At 40.2% G+C, this 22,699-nt stretch overlaps 1 protein-coding gene across 1 annotated transcript in view; it reads right to left on the reverse strand.

Moving 5' to 3' along the window:
• The window catches only part of nol10 (nucleolar protein 10), a 57,484-nt gene that overhangs the window by 20,626 nt on the left and 14,159 nt on the right, over nucleotides 1–22,699 (reverse strand). Inside the window, exons 9-13 of the mRNA XM_003215422.4 lie at nucleotides 22,378–22,463; nucleotides 21,630–21,708; nucleotides 20,255–20,404; nucleotides 15,901–15,967; nucleotides 15,582–15,634 (exon numbers count right to left, since the gene is read on the reverse strand). Of these exons, the coding sequence (XP_003215470.1) occupies nucleotides 15,582–15,634; nucleotides 15,901–15,967; nucleotides 20,255–20,404; nucleotides 21,630–21,708; nucleotides 22,378–22,463 (435 nt within the window). The remainder of the gene's footprint in view (nucleotides 1–15,581; nucleotides 15,635–15,900; nucleotides 15,968–20,254; nucleotides 20,405–21,629; nucleotides 21,709–22,377; nucleotides 22,464–22,699) is intronic.

A 22,699-nucleotide genomic window follows, 5' to 3' on the forward strand; every position in this document is an offset into this window, starting at 1 on the left:
AAAGATGAAGCTGTAAAAAAAGGACGAAACCAGATCTGAAGTTATACAAAAGAAGATCTACAACAGCTGCAGCTGCTTGCTCAGTTTGACTTGAGACATTTGCCAATTGCGTTTTAACAGCCAGATTTGATACGATTTGCACGGGGGGGGGGGGGGGGGGGGAGTTTCCACAAATAAAAAAGCAAAGATGTACTATTATTGCTCTACAACTGTCATCCTTCAGCTATTTTTCCTTTCCCTCACAATTTAAGGCAAATGACTCAGATCTACAGGCTTCTGTATACGTATATCTATCTGCTAAAACTGTTAAAAGTCACTTATTCCTATTTGCCCTTTCTTTTACATCTGCTGCTGAACCGTCATCGATGTAGTCATCTTCTCTTGCACTAATGAAATACTGTCCTCACTAACCCACTCTCCACTTTACTCCAAATGTTACTAAACTATTCTGTCATTATTTGACAGAAAACTTCCTGTGATTTTCCACACCAGTTTCATGTCTGAGACTCTCCACAGCTCACTACCTACCTTCCCTTTCTCTGCTCAAAATTAGGGGTATGGAGGAGACAGATCACAATTTCCTGACAGATCTACAAAAGATCATCAAATACTGCCATTATGCTCCCATCCCTATCTCCACTTTACAGCTCAAATGAGGAAAACTTCTGGAGAACTATTGTTGGTTTTAATACTGTTTTACCATGTATTATTGTTTTAACTTTTATATATGTGACTAGCTGTGCCCGGCCACGCGTTGCTGTGGGTTATGGGAATCTTTTGTTGGCCTGGTTGGAATAGTAGTGAATAGCCTTGTAGCCTCAAAGTCTGGACATGTTCTTATGGCAATCCTTGTTTGGTGAGCTGGGATACACTGGAATAGGCTTGCGGCTTGGAAGCCTGGTTAGTTGCGTTTTAGGGTTTGTTTTTTTGTTTTTTGCTGCTAGAATTGCAATGAATAGCTTCGCTGCTTGAAAGCTTGGCTTCTTGCTACTTAGAAGAATCTTTAGTTGGTTGGCTTCAATAGTATAGAGCAGTATTGGTGCTTCAAAGCCTGGCTGCCTTCTACCAAGATTAATCCTTTGTTGCTTTGGTTGAATTGCACTGAATAGCCTTGTAGGTTCAATGCGTGGTTGTGTTATACCTAGGGGAATCCTTGATTGTCTATCTGGAATAGCAATGAATGTCCTCGTAGCTTTAAAGCTTGGGCACTTTCTACCTAGGGGTAGCCTTTGTTGGCCAGGTTGAGTAGCAGAGAATGGCCTTGTAGTCTGGGTGTTTCATACGTAGGGGGATCCTTGCTTTGCCAGTTTGACAAGTGGTTTTTTTTGTATATATTTTACCTGTAATGTAATTATAAGGCAAGAGGAAACTTGGGCGGTCTAGGTATTTTGGACTTAAATTCCCACAATTCCTAGGAGAGCTTGAATAGTATGGCAGGCACAGGATGTGGCTGCCAAATGCCACATCCTTTCCTCAGAAAGGAAAATCTCCCAGCCGACAGGAAAAGTGGGTTCGAGGCGCTGCCCATCAGAGCGTACCTGGGAAGCAACTGAGGTGAAACTCAAGGAGAGCCGCTACTTGTTTTTCCCTGTCGGCTCTTTTGTCTTCCCTCCCTCTGCCCGCTCACCTGCCAGCTCTTCCCTTTTTTGCACAGGTCCGGCCGGAGGGAGGGAGGGGGATGGAAGAATTGCAAAAAGAGGTGTGTGCCTTTCCCCCATCCCTTGTCTGTGAAGGATGGTCTGGTCTTGCTAGAAGCGGTGTTTTTCCTCCTGGGGTTGTGGCGGCGGGGGGGGGGGGGAGCTTTGGAGGGCGAATCCTGCGAAGGGAAGGGAAGGGCCGGTGGCTGGCTTTCCCCGGCGTGGCCGCGCTCCCGCTGTGGATGGAAGGCGGGGAATGGAGTTTTTGGTGGCTGGTTCTTTCCTGGTGGGAAGTTGGCGGTGGTGGCGGCGGCGGGAAAAGGTGAGCGCGAAGGGAAGGGGTGTGTGTGCACGCGCATGGGATGGGTGTTGTGGGAAGATGGCAGCAGTGTTGGGGGCGGGAAATCGGGAGCGCGCAGGAGCGTCTGTGGTGGGGTTTGGGGCAAGATGGCGTCAGCGGCGTCAGCTGGCAAACGGGAGCGTGGAGGAGCGGGCTTTGAGGGGAGGGGTGGGTGGAAAAAGTTAGAAAGAATGGTTGTGGGCCGTTGGGTGAGTGAATTGCACGCGGTGTGTCGGGGAGGGTGGTCGGAAAGCCGGCAAGTGTAGGAAATGGCGGCAAGTGTAGAGGGGAGGGGTGGAGGTTGTTCTGTGGGCGCGAGGAGTCCATTTTGTGCAGGCGCACATGGCGCATTTTGGGTTTTGGTTTTTTTAGGCCCCGTGGAGGTTTGTGACATAATCTTTTGTTGTATCATCCTTGAGACTTGGATGATGGGTTGTGTTGTTAAATTTCAAGGTTGGAAGGCCTTTAGTTTTGTTGTTTAGCTCGGTGCTGCGATTCCATCGCTCTTTTACAGTAGAGTCTCACTAATCCAAGCTAAACGGGCCAGCAGAAGCTTGGATAAGCGAATATCTTGGATTATAAGGACTGATCAAGGAAAAGCCTATTAAACATCAAATTAGGTTATGATTTTACAAATTAAGCACCAAAACTTCATGTTATACAACAAATTTGACAGAAAAAGTAGTTCAATACGCAGTAATGTTATGTTGTAATTACTGTATTTATGAATTTAGCACCAAAATATCACGATATATTAGAAACATTGACTACAAAAATGGCTTGGATTATCCAGAGGCTTGGATAAGCGAGGCTTGGATTAGTGAGACTCTACTGTATATATATAGATGGTTTGTAATTTGAGTTGATATTGTCTTACGAGGGAGAGAGGGCAGGATATAAAACAAATAAAATAAATAAAAAATAATCAGAAGTGACTTTGTGCATGGAAGGATGGCTCACTCTGTTCCAACACTGTACAAAATTCCAGGGTTTAGAGTCATCTGACAGATCTTGGGAGTTACAATCAGATATGGAATATGATAGAATTTTGCTCAAGACTTCCCTTCTGAACCAATTAACCTTTGGCAGTTAGCAGCATCAGCCCAGACTATTAAACAAAAAAAAAGATTACTCATTTTTCTAGAGCAGATGTCAGTTTCCAGCCCATTCTAGACCTCTGTTGTTTTCACATTTTAAGGAGGGGCAGTCTTAAGATTCCTGGATGGCTTCAGAGGCAAACAAAAGATCTACAGACCAGTAAAATTTACTACACCACTAATTTTAACAGAAACTGAGATTTCTAAAACCAAAATTCAGCAACTGTGGATATTGGATATGAATAATCACATCATACATGAAAGGCAGGAAGGTATGTCCAATGTCTTTCAGAGGTATAGTATATAGACCTAATTAACTTTTGATGCACCAAACCAGGAACATCCCACTTGCCACCTGCTGCAACCTGCCAATTGTCGGAGAGTGCTAGGTAGCCATCAAACCTGGGAATATAACAAGCCAGTCCACAGAACATGGCTGAGTTGGGTTAGATGTTGTTGGACAAGCTGGAATTTTCATCAGCCCTTGGTAATACAGCCAATTTTAGTCTAACATCTGGAGAATAATCAGATTCCACTCCCTGGCCTAGAGGTATTACATTCCTAGTCAAAAGGAAAGGGGACATCTATAATTGCCTCCTAACAACTCAGAATGAATCCAAATCAAAATAACTAAGCAGTTCTATGTTCTTTAATCACTCTGTGAAATATTGGCGGAAAAAAAAAGATTTCCCATTCCTTCCCCACAGAACCACTAATGAAATCTCTTATTTTATTCTAGAGAAATGCCTTCAGTTTCCAGATAGCGTATACACAGGTTGGTTTTACCGAGCAAGACTATACTTCCTGAATTCTTAGAAATAAAGTTGCAAATGTAGGCATTGGCTTCACTGCCACAAAATATTCCCACCACACAAAAATATTACATATGTATTTGGAGTTTATGCCACCTCTTATCCTGCAGCAGTATTTTGATTTCAATAATTTCCATTGGAGATAGTAACCTGGACAATAATCATATCCTAAGGCATCTTATGGTTGAAAAGATGCTCAACATAAACATAATGTACACTACCAATTCTTATCTGAGTATTTTAACAGCCTGAACTTTTTCATTTAATTAATAATTGCCAATTGGCTTTATACTTTAGTGCCATTTTTATATCTGCCAATGTCTTTAATTACCACACAGTCACATTCTCACGTATAGAAACTATTTTCTGAAAAGGATTGTGGATGTTTTGCTCATTGCCTGAGCAAATTGCCCCAAAGAAAAGAACACATAGAACAAACAATTCATCAGAGTTATCATGACAAACCAATCCCCAAAATACCAAACAACACAAAAGCTCTACTACAGACAATTTCCACTCATTTCTCCCTTGTTCAGGAATATCCCCTACAAATATGGTTCAGGAACAAATTCCCTGTGGATATTTGATTTTTATCCATCTGTACGTCCTGGTGATCCACATGGAGATCTGGCATGGCCGTTTTACATAATGTATATTAATATATTTTACTGCGAATAAATACACAGTTGCCAATTATGGAGGAGTCAGGAGTGGACTGTAAGAAAATGGAGATTTGGCTTATCAATTCCACGGTCCTGTTGGAAACATTAGGTTTTCGGACTCCAGTCCCAGACCAACCATAGGCCTTGCAAACTTCTCCCCAACTTCTCTCACAGCAAGCAAAAATCAGGATATCTGTGATGTCTCATGGACCTTGTAGTCCCGTTCCTAGTGCTATTGTGGCAGATGAGGAGGAAAACATGGGATTTCCACCGGTTCAGCTTGAATCGGAGCCTCGCCACCTGGAGGATGTTTGTCCTCAGGAAGTTAACCAAACAAGCCTTGGGCAGAATTCTCCCCCGTTTTCCCGAAAGGACAATTATAATAGAGATAGAGGAGTCAGGGAGGCAAATCGCCGGAGTTTCAGAATCGCGGCCAAACAACTAGCTGATTAGGTCTGCTTCCCTTGGGAAATTCTAAGGAGTCATGCATCTGGACAGAGTTGGGTTTCGCTTCTTGTTCTCCAGGGAAAGTGTTCTGTTGGCGGGAAAACAAGACTCTATATAGGGGTTTTGCCGCAAGGGGAACCTTGCGGAGTCAATTGTTCAGCTTGAGGAGAGAGATCGTGTGTGGACTTCGTACCCCAGTTCCTTGTTTCCCGGATCAAGTTCCAAGCCTTGCCTTGTTTCACGGATCAAGTTTCCAGCCTTGCCTTGTTTCATGGACTTCTTTGGACTCAGTTCTTGTTTCATGTTTGCCTCGTTTCAAGCTTTGATCTAGCCAAGAATCAAGTCTATTTTCCAGCCTTGTTGTCAAGCTACTTTGGACTTTAAAGACCCTGTCATTCCCCACACTATTGCTTGGCAAGGTGTGTGTTTCGGTCAAGTGGATTATAACTTTGGACTCTAATATCTTATATTGGACAATACATTTCTGGACTATATTTGACCTCATCTGAAAGGTCTGCTTCTGAACTATATTCTTCACTTGTTTTTATTGACTTTATATATTTCTTTAATAAAGATATTAGATAGAATCTGGCCTCTGTGTAGGTTATTGGTGCTCTGCAGCCTGGATCCTGACAATATCCACCACAAAGCACAGGGCAATAAAGGCTAGCACAAAGGGGTTTGGTGGTACGTGGCCATGGAGGAAAAAGAATCTAGGCAGGTCACATAAAGCCTCGAAAAGTGTATACTGTATTAAGCCTTGATATTCAGGGTGAAACCATCTATGGAAGAGACCCACCAGCTCACCCCATCACTTGACAGGTTCTGTATAGTTAGATGTAAGCCACTGAGAGTCACCCACAAAAAAAACCCTCTCCCTGTTCTACAGCACTTACTACCAAGTACATAGTGTACATAGCATCATAAATGTATTATCACACCTTGGGAAGTTCAGCTGGGCCTATCCCGGTAGGCTTCCAGGAAACTCACACTTTAAAAAACCCCAGGTATTGTGCATAGCTCTTCCCACAGGCCTTCTGAACTTCCTTATTTGTAAAAGGATGAGTAACAGAAGGTGCTATAATGTGAAAAACTCTCATTAGAAGTCTTTTTCTAGATGTATTCTTCCTGTGTTAAAGTCTCTAATGATTTTGAAAACAGCTCAGGGGTTCTGTATTTACAATGGTTTGGTAGGCTGCGGGGGACTCCAGACTAACCATCCTCATCATCATTTGCCTCTCCTTACAGCTTGAGGCGGGGGACAACAGACCAAACATGCATGTATACCCCATATTTACTTGATTATAATGCACCATCTAATGTTATGTGCACCTCACTAAAATAGGATTTGCTATTGAATATGAGATGGTGGTGGCCACGAAAAGGCTGGTGGGAAGCTGCACCCTGTTTAGCATTCCCATCAGCCTTTTCAAGGCCACTGTTGCCTCTTCCTACTCTGCCTCTAGCTGAGATCTCTTGCCCAACAGCACAGACAGGTATGTGATTCTAACGTGCCATCCAATCAAAAGCGCACTTCAATTTTAGCCAAAAAATATTAGCGTGAGACTCAAGTAAATATGGTATATTTAAAAACACGGAACAAAAATTAAAATACCAATACTAATAAAATATAAATTTAAAATGCATCATTTAAAATTGACTGAGTAGATCTCTGGGAAAAGGTCTTTATGTTTTAAATTCTGGCAGCTCATTTAGCTGACAAATCTCTTTTGGCAGGTTATTCCACAGACAAAAATAACCTTGAATCACAATGCTGAAGTGGTAACAGGGAGTATCGGTAGTTTCTCCAGTGGCATCTCTTACAAAGACAGTTTAGTACTATAGCAGCAATAGTTTTCAACTACTGCCCACATATTCAATGATAAAGGATTTGGGGATCTACAGCCCAAAATATCTGGGTCTCCTGGATATTTTCCTTAGTTCTTAAGCTCAGAAGATCCTCAATTAATTCAGAGTGATTCAATTTAACCCAAACTGTGGCAGCTACCAACAAGTGACCTCTACTTTAGGAACAGGGAAATTTTGGCTCTTCAAATGTTGCACTTAAACAGCTCTCATGTCTCTCCACTATTTAGGCTAGCTAGGACTGATGGAACTAGAGTTACAGAGCATTAGAAGGGGGTAAAAGGTTCCGCAGCCCCAATCTGAGCGGGGCACTTTGCACTCCTGACCACTGATACAGTGCCTCACTTCCAGCTGAAGTATCTAAATTCCACATCTGTTCCACAAGCACCCAAGGGGGCCTCAATCCAACATATAAACGTGTTAAATGATCCTACAGGATGGCTACAAAATTACTTCCTGAGTGTCACACATTGGATGGTTTCCGCACCTATGCCCGCACACGCGCATTTCCTTTCAAGCAACATGTTATGATGGGAAGCAGAGGATTTCCTTTGTTGTGAGTAAGCTCAACGTGTTACTTTTCAGATTGAAAGTGCTTATCTGGAAACAGATAGGAAAGCCACATTTCCTGTTTTGTGAAGACATGGCAATCTTTCAACGGATTATATGTTTTTTAAAAAAGCAATGGATGAAACATGGCCTTTCACCTGAAATCCATCCTATTATAGGCAGATCCAAAATAGAGACCCTAAAATGTAAAAATCTGTGTAAACTCTTTCAGTGTTGTCATGCTAATGAAGCTGCCAGTAATTTATATCATATTTCTTTCCATTCTAGTAGTTTTCTGCAGCAAATATGTCACTTGTGCATGAGAAGGGGAGCAAGAAGGGAGAAGGAAGTTGAAGTGTTGTTATAACAAAATTCAACACTAACAGTTTTTATATTAAACAAGCAAATGTTCCAGTGCTGTGGTGTTCTTTTGGTGGTGGGAAAGGAGATAATGTTACCATCTACTCTCCACATTTGCGGTTTTGATTATTCACCGTTTTAATTTAAAAATATCTTTCCAGGAATCTCTAAGACCTCCAGCATCAGTCTTTGGTCAACTTCCTCAGTCATGCTGAAGGATCTAGAGATTTCGAGAGAGAACACCCCTAGAAGTCCACCAATGCAATTCTATGGTTAACTGACAGGGGAAGATCATTATAGAGCCATGCTGGAAGAATGAAAAATTCCTAGAGAGGAAAAAAAAAATCATTCATTTTTTCACATTCACAGGGGTCCTGCCACCCTAATGTAACAAATGTAGAGATCTGACTGTATTAGAAAATCTCAAATGGTTGAAGCAGCTCTAGAGAATTAATTGTACTTGCCGCATTAGATAAACCACTAAACAGCAGGACCTCTGAGATTCTGAATAAAACTAGTGTGACAGTGCAAACAGCCTGCCTGCTCCTTTCTTGCAGTGGGGGCAACTAAATAAACCATGATGCTTTCCTAGTTGTGCCATATAAAGCTGTTGGGCCTCTGGCTGATTAGGATAGATGGGAACTGGCTTGTCAGAACTTTCTCTATAATGGTATGGATGGGGAAGTGGGAAACATACCAGAGTGCTAGCTGTTGCCAGACTTGGATATAACAAGAAATAAACCACAAAGCTGTTTATATCTGATTCCAATACAGACCAGCCACACAGTGTCTCTCTGTGCATACCACACATACTTGATAAGCCAAGGTTCCCATAGCTACCAGGCTTATTCTTATGTTCAAACAGAGCCTTTGAAATTACAAAATAGTCCTCCTGGGTTTATGTGAGTGTAAAGTTATATAATATTTTTAAAAGTCAAGATGAAGCCACAAAATTCCACTGTTCTTTCCTGACCTTAACACTGGTTGAGCATCCCTTACCTAGAATTCCAATATCCAAAATCCTTCACTATCCCCAGCTGTACATATGGGCGGCGGAGATACTGGCACCTTTCCTCTCTGGTGGTTCAATGTACACAAACTTTCATACATAAAATTATTTTTAAAATATGGTACATAAGCACTTCCTCAGGCTCTGTGCATATGGTGTATAGAAAACTTGAAATGTTGTGTTTAGTTCCATCTTTAAGATAGCCTCATTATAAGGAATACAGATCCAAACAGAAAATTCCAAAAGATTTCTAGCCCCAAGCATTTTGGAAAAGGGATACTTAAACCGTATTACTAAAGGCTTTTATCTCATATCAGTGCTCTCATGGGTCTTAAAAGGTAAAGGTTTCCTCTGATGTTAAGTCCAGTCATGTCTGACTCTGGGGGCTGGTGCTCATCTCCATTTCTAAGCTGAAGAGCCGCCGTTGTCCGTAGACACCTCCAAGGTCATGTGGCCGGCATGACTGCATGGGTCTTAGATGGACTGATTTCAACCATTTTTCAGTGTCCAAGATTCTGCTTCAAACTCTTTATGAAAAACAATCTAGCCAACAAAAGATATAACCCAATGGACAACATAGGACAAACGTCCACAACATTAACTAGAATCTCTGATCTAATTGTTTAAATTATAATGATGTGGAATTCTGTTCTTGAATGTCATCTAAGAAATACTAGGGTTAGAAGTACAGGACCCATATGAAAGGGGAAAAAAACCTGCTTTTTTAATCTGAGGGAACATCGTTCTAAGATCTTTCAATGTGATTCAATAGTTGACATCCACTGGAAGCTGGCCACAGAATTGCACTAGCGCACATAGAGATTCCTAAAGAAGTGTTCTTTCTAGAAATCTCAAGTCCTCAACCATGACAAGAAGTTGATTCACACTGGTGAAACTAGAAATTCGTAGAGAGAACAAATCAATGAGTAATCAAATCTTCAAAAATCTTGATTGCAAATGTAGAGGGACTATAGGCAGCCTCCGAGTTACAAACATCCAACTTACAAACGTATCATAGTTAAGAATGGGGGTGAGACAACAGGAAGTGAAAGAAATCTACCCCAAGGAAGGGATATTCACCCCTGGAAGAGTTATTATGTGGAAAAGGTGTCTCCACTGAACCTTGATCACCAATCCTTCTTTCCATACCAAGCCAATTTTTTTTACAAATCCAATTATCACAGGGACAGAAAGTAAGATGAAATCTTCTGAACAGGAGCACAGACAGTAAAATAAACAGTACAGAGGTGTTAACCTTTCCCTATGCTATCCAAAGCGCATGTATGGCTGGAGTTACACTTAAACATATACCTATTCTGACTTACATACAAATTCAATTTAAGAACAAACCTACAGAATCTATCATGTTCATAACTTGGAGGCTGCCTGTACTGTACTATCATTTTAAAATATTCATCCCAAAGAGATTCTCATCTGGTTTACGTTGGATACCTCAGACTCAGCCACAAACCTCAGAAACAAGTTAAAACAAAACTACAAAGCTAACAATCTGTCACTCATATACAGAAAAAACTTATCAATTTGGTCATTACTTAGCATGAATTTGAAAGTTTGCAAACTGCAGTTCAAAAGGATTTTTTTTAAAGTTACTTTGCTTCTTTGTTTATATGATCTATGAGCATGTTCCAGACAACTTCAGCTTAAAAGTAGTATCATAACTGTCTTCTTAAACATGACCCCCCCCTTTTTTTTTTTTTTTTTTTTTTCTGGTAATTACGATCCTGGTGTCAGTGGGACCAGTACCCATGGTTTCATTTATTCACTTCAGAGAACATCTGGTCTCTGTTTTTCCAGGTCCTCCAATGCAACTCTTAGTGTTCATGGGCCAGAGGTCCTTCATTTCAATAGAGTTCAAATATCCAAACAAAGTCCAGGAATTTATCTCTCATGGATACAGAAGTTGTACTGGTCTATTGTGTACAGTATGTAAGCACTCGTGTATAAGCTGGCCTCATGTATATGTTGAAGACATGCTTGAGGGCAAAAATTATGGATTTTGACTCATGGATAAATTGGGGATTTTCTATGAAGAGTCAGAAGTCCCAACATCTCCTCAAGAGGCCATCACTGCCATTTTCCCATGCAGGCACTCAAAATGATAATTTTTAATTGAAATTTCTAGACTTAGATAGTAGTTTTTCTTTTTAAAAGAAATCTTGCCTGAATAAAAAGTGTAATTGATTAAAATCAATTTATCAGCCCATGCAACTAACTGAAAGAGGAACGACCAGCTCAAAGTCTGCAATGAATTGCTTTACTTCTAGGCAGTTTGAGATTTCTCAGGCATCTTGTGTCCAAAAGCCTGGAAGTAACCACAAAGTATATCTTCCTGCATACCTGTTCAGCTTTCATGGGAAGAGATCACCCCCAAGAGATTGCTCTCTGCTAAGAGCATCTACTAACATCCCAGACAATATATGGAGAGTACTATTAATATTAATCCATGTTTACAACCTGTGAAATAGAACACTGATTATCTCTATATATATAAATGTCATGTGTGTTTTACTATGGAGTAAACAACAAAACCACAGAACCCAATCACACCAAATTTGGCCACAAAAGACATTGTCATCCAAAATATGTCTTTCAATTAAAAAAATTAGAAAAATAGTCCAAATTACAGAGGTTGAGGAAGAGCCTTTCTCCCCCTAACTGCCAGTTAGAAAGGTAGGCTCTGCTGCCTTTAGCCCCTCCTCCACCGCTGCCTTAGGCCCCACCTCTTTAGTATCCTAGCAGCTCCCTAAGCCAAAATGGTGCCCAGGGCACAGGCAGAGTGCACTTAGGCCTGATCCACACTGCCTATAAAATACAGATTATCTGATTTGAACTGGATTATATGGCAGTGTAGACTTAAGGTCCTTCCACACAGCTATAGTACCCATTTATAATCTTATATAATCTGCTTTGAACTGGATTATCTTGAGTCCACACTGCCATATAATCCACTTCAGTGTGGATTTTATACAGCTATGTAGAAATGGCCTCATATAAATCCACTTCTAAGCAGATAATATAAGTATAATATGAAATAATTACTGTGGTATAATAATACAGAACACTATAATCTCTAAAACCTGGAAAGTAAATAAAGAGCAACACTCTGAAAGCAGAGAAATTGGGAATTCCAGAAAGGAAACAATTAGGGCCAGCTAACTCTGGCAGGAAGCAGCCAGACTTTGACGCTGCAAGGCCATTAAATGCTAATCAGGGTGCCTAATTGCAGCATTCATACCTGCCACACCAAGATTATTAATTGCTATTCAAACTGGCCAACCAAGGATTCCGCAAGGTAGAAAGCGGCCCGGCTTGCAAGCAGCAAGGCTATTCAGTGCTTTTCAACCTGGCCAACCAAGATTTCCCCTAGGTGAAAAATCCCCAGGCTTTGAAGCCACGAGGCTACTCCGTCTCATTCAACCTGGCCTAGCAAGGATGCCCTATGTAGAAGGCAGCCAGGCTTTCAAGCTACAATACTATTCAGTGCAATTCAAACTGGCCAAACAATGATTCCCCTACAAAGGAAGTAGCCAGGCTTCGAAGCAGCTCTTTGATTGAGGGTGCTACTCCAGCTACTCCAAAAAACAGCCAGGCTTTGAGGCTGCAAGGCTAATCACTGCTATTCCACCTAGCCAATAAATGATTCCCATAAGCCACAGCAACGCGTGGCTGGGCAAAGCTAGTAATTCTATAGAAATCAAGTCCAGTTCTTGCACTACTGACAGAGAGACTCATCAGCGAACACCTTAAAAGAGCCTCTCGTGGTGCAATGAGTTAAACCAGGGGTCCCCAAACTTTTTAAACAGGGGGCCAGTTCACGATCCTTCGGACCATTGGAGGGCCGGACTATAGTTGGCCACCGAGCAATAAATAATAATAATAATAATAATAACAACAACAATAATAATAAATAAGAGAGTTGGAAGAGACCCTTTGGGCCATTGAATCCAATCCCCCTTTGCCTTTGTGCACCAAAAGCACAAGCAAAGCACCCCTAACAGATGGCCACCCAGAATCAATGTTATTATTATTATTATTATTATTAATAATAATAATAATAATAATAATAAAGAGGGTTGGAAGAGACCTCTTGGGCCATTGAGTCCAACCCCCTTCTCCCTCTGTGTACCATAAGCACAAGCAAAGCATCCCTGACAGATGGCCACCCAACCTTAATGTTAATAATAATAATAATAATAATAATAATAATAATGGTTGTAAGAGAAGAAGAGACCCCTTGGGTCATTTAGCCCAACCCCCTTCTGCCCTTGTGCCATGGGGGCCGGATAAATGGCTTTGATGGGCCGCATCTGGCCCCCGGGCCTTAGTTTGGAGACCCCTGAGTTAAACACTTGTGCTAGCAGGGTTGCTGACCTATAGAGCAGCGGTTTGAATCCAGGGAGAGCGGGTGAGCTCCCTCTGTCAGCTCCAGCTTCCCATGCAGGGACATGACAGAAGCCTCTCACAGGATGGTAAAATATCAAACATCCGGGTGTTTCCTGGGCAACATCCTTGCAGACAACCAAATCTCTCACATCAGAAGCTACTTGCAATTTCTCAAGTCGCTCCTGACATGAAAAAAAAACCTCAGAAGAAAGCCAGTTAAAAAACCATTATCTCATATAAGACAGAGTTGGCACATACTTAACGGAAAGTAAATACTTTTGCAAAGTCGAAGGGTGGGAAATTTGACATGTCTAATCATCAATTGAACGGCACACAACGAAACACAGCTCTACAGCAGGAGAGGGCTATCAGATTTTGTTGGACTGCAGCTCCCAGAATACTTCACTGGTAGCTATGATGGGTACAGCTGAAAGAAGTTGCAATTCACCAAAATCACACAGGTCACTGCTACTCATTGCTGAGAGTTAGTAAGATAGATCTAGCTGTTACTAACAACACAAGTTCATTTTATGTGCAGATCTTGCTTCCTGATCATATATTTCACTTATGCAAACTAAAATAATGCATAAATTGATTTTTGGCATGACTGTAGTCATTTGGGTGATTTCACAGCTTTCCACTTCCTCATAAACATCAAGGAAGGATGTGACCAGCAGCACTAAATTCCTCCAGATGTTTTTAAGTTTTATCAAAGTCAGTGGAAAAAGAGAGAAAGAAAAACAAACCTCATAACTTGAAACTAAAATATATCAAGACATACTGGCAGTAAAAAGCCTCTTCATTTTCCATGATGCCAATTTGTATTTCAACTTTGAAATAATGCCTGAACAAACTGTTTATCTGATTTCTCTTTCCTCGACTGGCACATTTGATCATTTGAGGAATGTCGTCATAAAATATAAAAAGTGGAGGGAGCCATGAATCAAAATTCAATACTTGGGCAAATCTCTTCATTAAGGGGAACCAAAATCACACAGAAGACACAAACCATGGCTTTGGTCTCTGGAATATGACATGAGCCTGGCTACATGACAAGTTTCACATGCCAAACTGATCTTTCTCCTTGCGTTGCTCAAGAAATACCCAACTTGGGGCACATTCCCAACAACTGCTGGAATGAAATGGATTCTGACTGGCAGTCTGCCCTTAGGAATTGGAAATGGCTCTTTGAAGGGTATAACCTTGCCTGTAGTTAATCAGGTTAAAGCATTAAAAAACACTCCACATAGGTCTGCCTTTCAAAAGTGTGCAGAAAAATCAGCACGGAGTAGCCAAACTTTTGTTAGTTATGTTGACATTCCCACCACATGACACCAGAAGCACTTCCAGCTTCAACATTCGCTTGCCACTTTGATCCTGGACACAGTTTAGAATTGTTCTCACCCTACAGACCCTGAACAGTTTGCAACTAGGGTTTCGCAAAGTAATTTGAGAATTACTTTGAAAATTCAAGGTAATTTTCTACATTTATAGTTTTTGTTTAAATACAAAAAAACAAACATAATCTGCTTATCTAAATTCTAACAATTACTAATACTACCCTACTACTATGTTGGAAATGACAACCTTCTTCAAGTAATGTTTATTTATGATCCTGTTGCTTACTGTTTGAATGTACTGGTATGCAGCTTCATTTACTCTATGGTTCCCAAGAAGTTATAAAAGGGGCTGCAAACCACATGATCATTGCAGACAGCAGACTACAGACTACTTCAGACATCAGATCACATACTTGCTTGCTGTTTTGCTGTAAGAGTTGTTCTGGCCAGATGGCACAGAGAATTATCTCAAACCTATCTGAAATTGGACTAATAGATTTTGTACCTGTGTATGCTGAACACATGACGGTTGTGAGTAAACCAAATGTGTTACTTCAATCAAAGTCTACTTCATTTTTATCTCTTGGGTGCATGATATAAAACAAGTTGTTTTTATATTTTTCGGCAGTGAAAAACACTTCCGAAGCACTGCTGTTTTTTATGCACTGGCAAAATCTCTGTTTTCCTAACAAATCAAAGATAACGGGTTATTCCATCTAACAACTGGAAACATTGCTTAGCATAATTATATCTGGTTGTACACCACAAAAGAAGATTCTACGCTAAAGAGTTTTGGCTCTTCTGTGAAAGGTCATGCTTTTCTAAAAAGTTATGATCTCCAAAAGGTGTTTTTTCCAAAAGGTTATGAATGCCATGTTCCAAAATACTAAACGCCTACTGCAGATGACAAAACATAAATATAAAAATAAAACAGACAAGGACAGGCACCTACACAAAAAGAAGAATTCCAATATATAAACAAAAAGTAGTATAAGACTAGGGTAATTTGAAGTTTACAGGGTACTGAGTACCACAGTTAATATACTTGTGTAACTCACCGGTATGTAGTAAATGTTCATTTTGGGAGCTTCATTGGCTGTGAACAGCATTCCTATAAATTACAAAATTAAGTAAAAAATAGAGGGTTATTTTCTTCCTTTTTTCCTCCTCTGTGGGGTTCTTAGTAAAAACAACCTTGGCATACTATGTTTCTCAGATCCATACCAAAACAGAATGCCATCCGTGTGACAGCTTTGGCTTGGTCCAACCCCCTTCCTTTACTCTCTAAGGCCCACCGTTGCTCAGGACTTGAAAACACATAACATAAACTTAATAATGGAGGCAAAAGTAGCAATAGAGAAGTATGTTTTTGCATACCTGAATTAGGATACAGACAAACATCATTAATGTCATGTTCAGGTTCAATGGAAGTAAATATTTTCCCCTGAAATAAAAGAATACACAGCTGAAAGGAAGAAACACAGCTCTAAACCAACAAACCACACTGCTAGAAGAAAACCAATTGTGGTCCTCCAGATCTTGCAGTTCTGCCTCAAAAACCCTTGCCCCTGGCTAGAACTGAAACAAGTTGCAGCCCAACCTCTGGAAATCTACAAATTTCCCACCCCAGTAATATAGCCTTACTGCACCTGATGCCAAGTCAAAGAATGCTACAGACACCAATTGTGTCCTCAGTGCCTCTCATTTAAACCTACTTTTAGTAACCTTACTTTCACCTAAATTTGACATCACTTCCAGTCACAAATTCACTTAAAGGCCATTTTAATGTGCTTGCTGCATTTTAATACTAGTTTTACCACACTGTTATTATTTGTTTTTTTAACTTTTGTATTGCTTTTTTAAAAACTGTTTAGTGTGGATAGATGTTAGCCGCCTTGAGTACTAATGTTATTTCCTTTGTGACGAATGATTAAAATGAAACTGCAGAACAGACCGACACACAGAGATAATCCATTCAAATAAGGTGACATCTCGCAAAGTAAGTGTCACAAGGACAGAGGGACACATGAGATGGCACAATTCAGGCCAAATTCAAAACACGCCTGTCTCCCACTTATTTCAGTCGGAGAATCAAGCATCTCAAACCTTTCCCACTGAAAGCACAACCTCAAGATTTCTAATTTGGGCTGGATCATGCTGGCTCTGTAATTCCTCTCCTGTGTAATACTGCATAAACTGCTATTTCATTTCCATGATAGGATGGGGCCTCCCATTTTTTCCGTTTAGCAGAAAACATGTCAAGACACACATTCTTCCGGCCTGGTGCTCTCCACACATGATGCAGATGCCTGCAGCAGGCTCCCTTTTTTATGTAATCTGGGTGAGGCCACACCAATTGCCTCCAGCTATCTGCCACTCTAGCCGCTTGGGCAGAAACTTTTGAACATGTAAGCTCTATGTGGCCTCATCGCATCCTTATGTAAAGGAAACATCAAAGTAGGCTGACTGTGGAATATGCCTCTGTGAAATGCCTCACAGACATAAAATGAGACATTATGTAGTTTTTATGACATGCAATATACTTTAAAAGATCCAATAAATATGATCCCGTTGTAACCAATTCAAATTGTTATGGTTCACAAAAAAATGTTGTTGTTTTTTTAAAACCCTCATATTACAGAAAACACTAACTTCATTCAGGTTATTTTTGCCTCTGAAACACCACCAGCATGTGGCCCTTGATAGATCATTGTGGAGGCCCTCAATGGGGTAAAAAATTTTAACCAGCTGTACTTCAGCAGGTGCCAATAAGGATAGAAAAGATCATCACTGCAAATAGGTGTTTCATGCTCTCAAGTGTCACTAAAAGATGAAACTCACTTCACCTAAAAATCAGCCTTCTATGAGCCTTGCCAGTTGTTTGGGAAAAATTAAATATCCATGAAACAGCATGTACATTTACAAGTGATGGAAAATATGTACAATGTTTTCAAAATGCATAAAAATACTACAAAGGAGAAAAACACTATAGTGCTATGGTATGGTGGTCCCCACTGACTACTTTCAGAAACTAAGTAAAACTGCTGTAGTCAATAGAAACAAATATGAAGTTGGTCCTTGATATTTTGGGAAACCTGCCTTGCCAGCTCACTACATCATAATGTTTATGAAACGCCACATTGGATAAACTCAGTATGTACATCAGAAAACAAAGGGTTGCAGAATAATATGAATAAAAGAATACAAATGGAATTTGGAGAAATATCACAAAACAAAGAGGTTTTTCATATTCTGGGTTGCTGATATGAATTGACTTCATAGATATTTTGTCAAGTCAGGCCCTTTCCTGTCAACTGGCGGAGGAACTGACTCTTTCTTTTGCTTGCCCCATAATTTCAGAACAGTGGTTAGGCCTTTAAAAAACAAACTGTAATTTTTCTTTCCCCATTTCATGAGAAGTGAATGGCTTTTCCACTCTACTGTAACATTTTCCACATATTTCTCTCTTGAGGAAACACATCAGAGGATTCACGTAGGGGAAAAAGATGTTTGGTCAGAACCAACCCTAATTTAGAAACTGGAAAGGGAAAGATGGAAGAGGGAAGAAGAGCAATTACTTTGAACCAGTACTTCCAACATATGGGTTGCCAGAATGAAAACTCGAGATAGTTGTGTAGAAAAGTGAATTTCAGCAGGTCTGACTTATTACTCAAGGCAGTAACACCTACTGTAATTTCCTCTTTAATACAACCATTAACAATATAAAAGCCTTCTCCAGCTTTGACTCAGGCAACCCTAATCCCACATGAAAGTTGAAATGGTAAATAACAGCTGTGACATATGCCACAGGTCTTGATCTAAGGTAATCCTGGAAAGGAAGAGACACACCCAAAGGCCTGGATCGGGCACAGAACCAGGCCTGAGATCACCATTGTTAGGAGAGAGCCCAAAGCCTGGGGTGGCCAGCTACCTAATTGTTTCTCCACTGGCTTTGTTGTGTTTCCCCGAGATCTTGGAAAAGTTATGTTTTGAATTACAACTCCCAGAATCCTTCTGTCTCCAATGGCTATGCTGGTGGGAAATTATGGGAGCTATTAAATCAGAAAATAATTTCCCAAGATTTGGGAAACGCATGCACCAAGGCCTGAAGCAAAGCAGGCAAGTAGCTAGTCATTCCTGCAGAACCTGAACCTCCCTCATCTTGAGTTCTGAGTGATTCACCCAATTCAATAAATAAAAGGGCATTGCAATCTTGGTATTGTGGCCACAAGCATGACTTTGAAAAAGTATAAAGGAGGGCGGGGGACTGTTTTCCTTTGGACACCTCCCTTTTTCCTGGCTTCTCTAACAGCTTCACCTCTCTCCTGGATACTTCCTTTCCCTCCCTGCTTAATTTTGCCACCCACCTGGCTCTGCTGCCTTCCTCCTTGATAATTAACAGTAGAAAGGGTTTTCCCCCACCTCAACTCCCTGGAAACAAAGAATTGGATGCTCCCCAGCCTGCGGACAAATCTAGTGTTAAATTCTGCCTCAGTGCTGTCCTCTTTTTTTCCACTGATTGCCAGTCAGAGATAGTTAGGAGCTGGACTCAGAGAAGGAAATGTCAGTGAAAACAACAAAATCGCATCATTTGCCACTCCACAAACCTATTTTGAAGTTCTGCTGCAAATGTCATTTAAAAGGCAACAGGTATGGGGGATAGCATCATTGCGTGATGAACTAAAGACAGAGGTGAGACATTACTGGTAAGATCTCTTGCTGAGTCAACAGAGATCAGCAAAGATTTTCTAACTTTCAATAGAACAATCATGGATCAGATCAAAGACCTGTCTTTATGTAGATGGAATGGTTCTTCAACTCATCAAGGTGTCTTGAACCACATGAAATATAGTCCTTCAGCCCCTATGGAGAAACTTCAAGGCTTGGAGATGCTGCTGTAAGAGGACAGAGATGAACACGTCTCCCTTTTTCAAGTCCAGTTACAGGTCTCTAAATGCAGATCCAACCCAAAGGAAACAAAAAAATGAAGAATGCTTGGAGTTTCCTTTTTTGTAAGATGAATGTTAGCTTCATTGAACTCTGGTATTCTAAGCAAAATCTTGATTCCGGAATTGTTGAATGCTACGCATATGTCTTTAGCATCAGACTCTGGTGGTTGAATCTCACAGTTTAAGTGAAAGAATGACAAATGATCCTACAAATCTAACATATGCTCTTCAATGAACTAGGACAGTATGATGCATGTAAATCCACAATTTACATGCATTTAAAGCATAAGCAGAAATCCATTTAACTACGTGCTGGACACTAACTTGCAGGTCCCTGTCCCCAAGGTCAAAGTTATCATCAGTAGAAGGATGTACACAAGTGAAGGAAGGAAGGGGAACAAGTGTTAGATACTGGTTTTACCAGACTGAAGTAATAACATAAAAAACAATTTCATCTAAAATTGGCTGTTTTGGGACTAAAGTATCATTATGTTTTTCTATAGTGAGGGTTGCACATGCATGCACATCAAAATCAATCTCATGATGGTCTTTCCATTCACTTTTGGGGAAAAAACAAAATAAAAAAACAAAAAAGGCATTTCCCCAGGATTTACGCTTAATAAAAGACTGCCTGCCTAGAACACAGATAAAATTACAAATCAAAGAGTCATAATCTCCATGAAAAGGCAGTTTCACCACAAAATATATTTATGATCCAGATAGACATCAGAAATAATGAAACTAGAAGTTGTTCAGGATATAAAGACGAATAAAAAACTTACTGTGTCCTTATTCCACAGCTTTATGATCCGAGAATCAGAAGAAATAACTAAATCTAAAGAATTGTGAAACTGGATGGATTTAATAGGCAAGTTGTACTGATGATCCTTCACTAATAACGGGTTACTTGATCTGAGATCATAAAGCAAAACCTGGAAAAACAAAAACCGATCACATATGGTACTTTGTTCAATATTCAAACAGATTTAATAAAATTTCAGGTCTAAACATACATTTTAAACACTTAGATTACAGTAATCAAAGAGTATTTGAAATTTAGTATTGCTGAAGGGATGTGCATGGGGATTATGCCTTTTGTTTTGGTTTTTCTGAAATATATCTAGCTGTTAAGCAACAAGATCTTTAAAAACAGTGCTAAGGTAAAGGATAAAGGTTTCCCCTGACGTTAAGTCCAGTTGTGTCCAACTCTGGGAGTTGGTGCTCATCTCAATTTCTAAGCCGAAGAGCCGGCGTTGTCTGTAGACACCTCCAAGGTCGCATGGCCGGCATGACTGCATGGAGCGCCGTTACCTTCCCACCAGAGGGGTACCTATTGATCTACTCATATTTGCATGTTTTCAAACTGCTAGGTTGGCAGAAGCTGGAGCTAACAGTGGGCGCTCACTCTGCTCCCCAGTTTTGAACCTGCAACCTTTCGGTCTACAAGTTCAGCACCAGGGGCTCAAAAAAAAAAAAACCAGTGCTAAAATGACCTTATTTAGCATTTAACACATGGAAAAAGAGACAAATTTTAATTCCAACAAATGTTTGACAAAACTCATGATTGCATATCCAGAGATGGCTAGAACTGTGGCTTTTTGTCAGATTGTGATATGCTATTTTGGGTCATCTGGCCATTAATTTGACAGACTAATTCTGGATTAATGTACTATAATTACATCAAACAGTTGTCCTTCATTCAATTTTTAAAATTTTGAGGAATCAAAGTAATAGCCTAAATATGCAAAGTACACCATCAGGCGTTCTTAATCAGTTCTCTTTATGGGGGATCCATTACAATGAGATTTGGTAAAGAGTGATAACCAATTACCATACATGGGAAGCAATGCAGAGAAGACAAATGAACCTTGAAAGAATTAACAATGTTTAATTTGCTTTGAAACTACAAACTGTAAAGTTTACATAACAGAGTTAGCAGGTGTTTTAAGACAAAAAGCTGATGTTGGGATGTCAGTTAATCTGATAACATGTATATCCAGTTCAACATTTATAAACCATATCCCTGATCTACAATTATACTTTTGGGATTCTCCATGCAAATGTACTCACTCCTGGTAAAATCAAATAGGCACACTCTGCTATTATTCAGCACAGGAATCTCATTCAATCCCTATAGTGAGTTGATAGCATAGTCACCTGTCCTGTGGATGTTCCGACAGCCATGTTCAAAGCACCATCAAACCTCAAAGCTGAAATAGATGGCAGCCCCTCTACCCTGAAATGATTTAAGCACATCTGATTTCAGTTAAACATTTTAACAACAGATCTGAGGCGGTCAACCAAAATCTGCATAGAATGGAAGAAGGGAGAAATTTTTTAAGAAAGCATTGGATTTACAGCTTTCGCCTAGTATTTTGATCCTTCTCTTCAGATGCATTTATGGAATTAATAATAAAGGCACACAGTTTAGGGGAGAGTCAGAATATAACAGGATACAAAAGATGCATCTTGAGGCCCAAGCCATAAACTTTCAAAGACTTGTGTAAGATGATACAGGTATGAGGTATTAAAGTAGTGACCTGCTTACCAAAAGTCGGTTCTCTTTAAATCAGAAACTTTTCTGAGAAGTGTTGATACATGTGCAGTTGTGAAGATAGTTATAATAAATGTGGACTCAAACAAGTGGATTCAAATCCACAAAACTTCATGCTGAAATTAGTCTAAAAGGTGTCACTAGATTCCTTCTATCCAATTTTCCTTTCTATACTGTTAGCTGTCTAACATAGTTACCTCTTTGAATATTGCTACAATTGACATGTGACAAGTGCCTAACAACACAGAGATCTGAAAACATTCTGTTATGGATTACATACAGCAAAATACACTGAATTTTAAGGATAAAAGTAAAGTTCTGGGGAGAAAGAAGAATAGATATCCTCCATACTCTTTATCAGCTGTCACACTGCTTAAGGCACAATCCAGCACCCCAACTCGGTTTCTTGTTCTGGGATCCCAGCATTCCACTTTCCCCTACGGAAGACAAAGAAAATTTAAACCATTTCATGTTCTCCAGTCATTCTGCAGATTTCATCTACTTATCACTTTTCAGTGGTTATGCTGATCTGGCAGGTTGATTCAAGTCATGTCAGATCTATTTCTATCCTTCCAATTGTCTGCTGCACTCAAAAGTGATCTCATTGCAGTACTGAGAACTCAGGACTGAGTAATTCTGGATGTGATCATACAAATATGCTGAGTGATTCCTG

Source organism: Anolis carolinensis, chromosome 1, assembly GCF_035594765.1.
Source record: "Anolis carolinensis isolate JA03-04 chromosome 1, rAnoCar3.1.pri, whole genome shotgun sequence".
NCBI classification, from domain to species: Eukaryota; Metazoa; Chordata; class Lepidosauria; order Squamata; family Dactyloidae; genus Anolis; species Anolis carolinensis.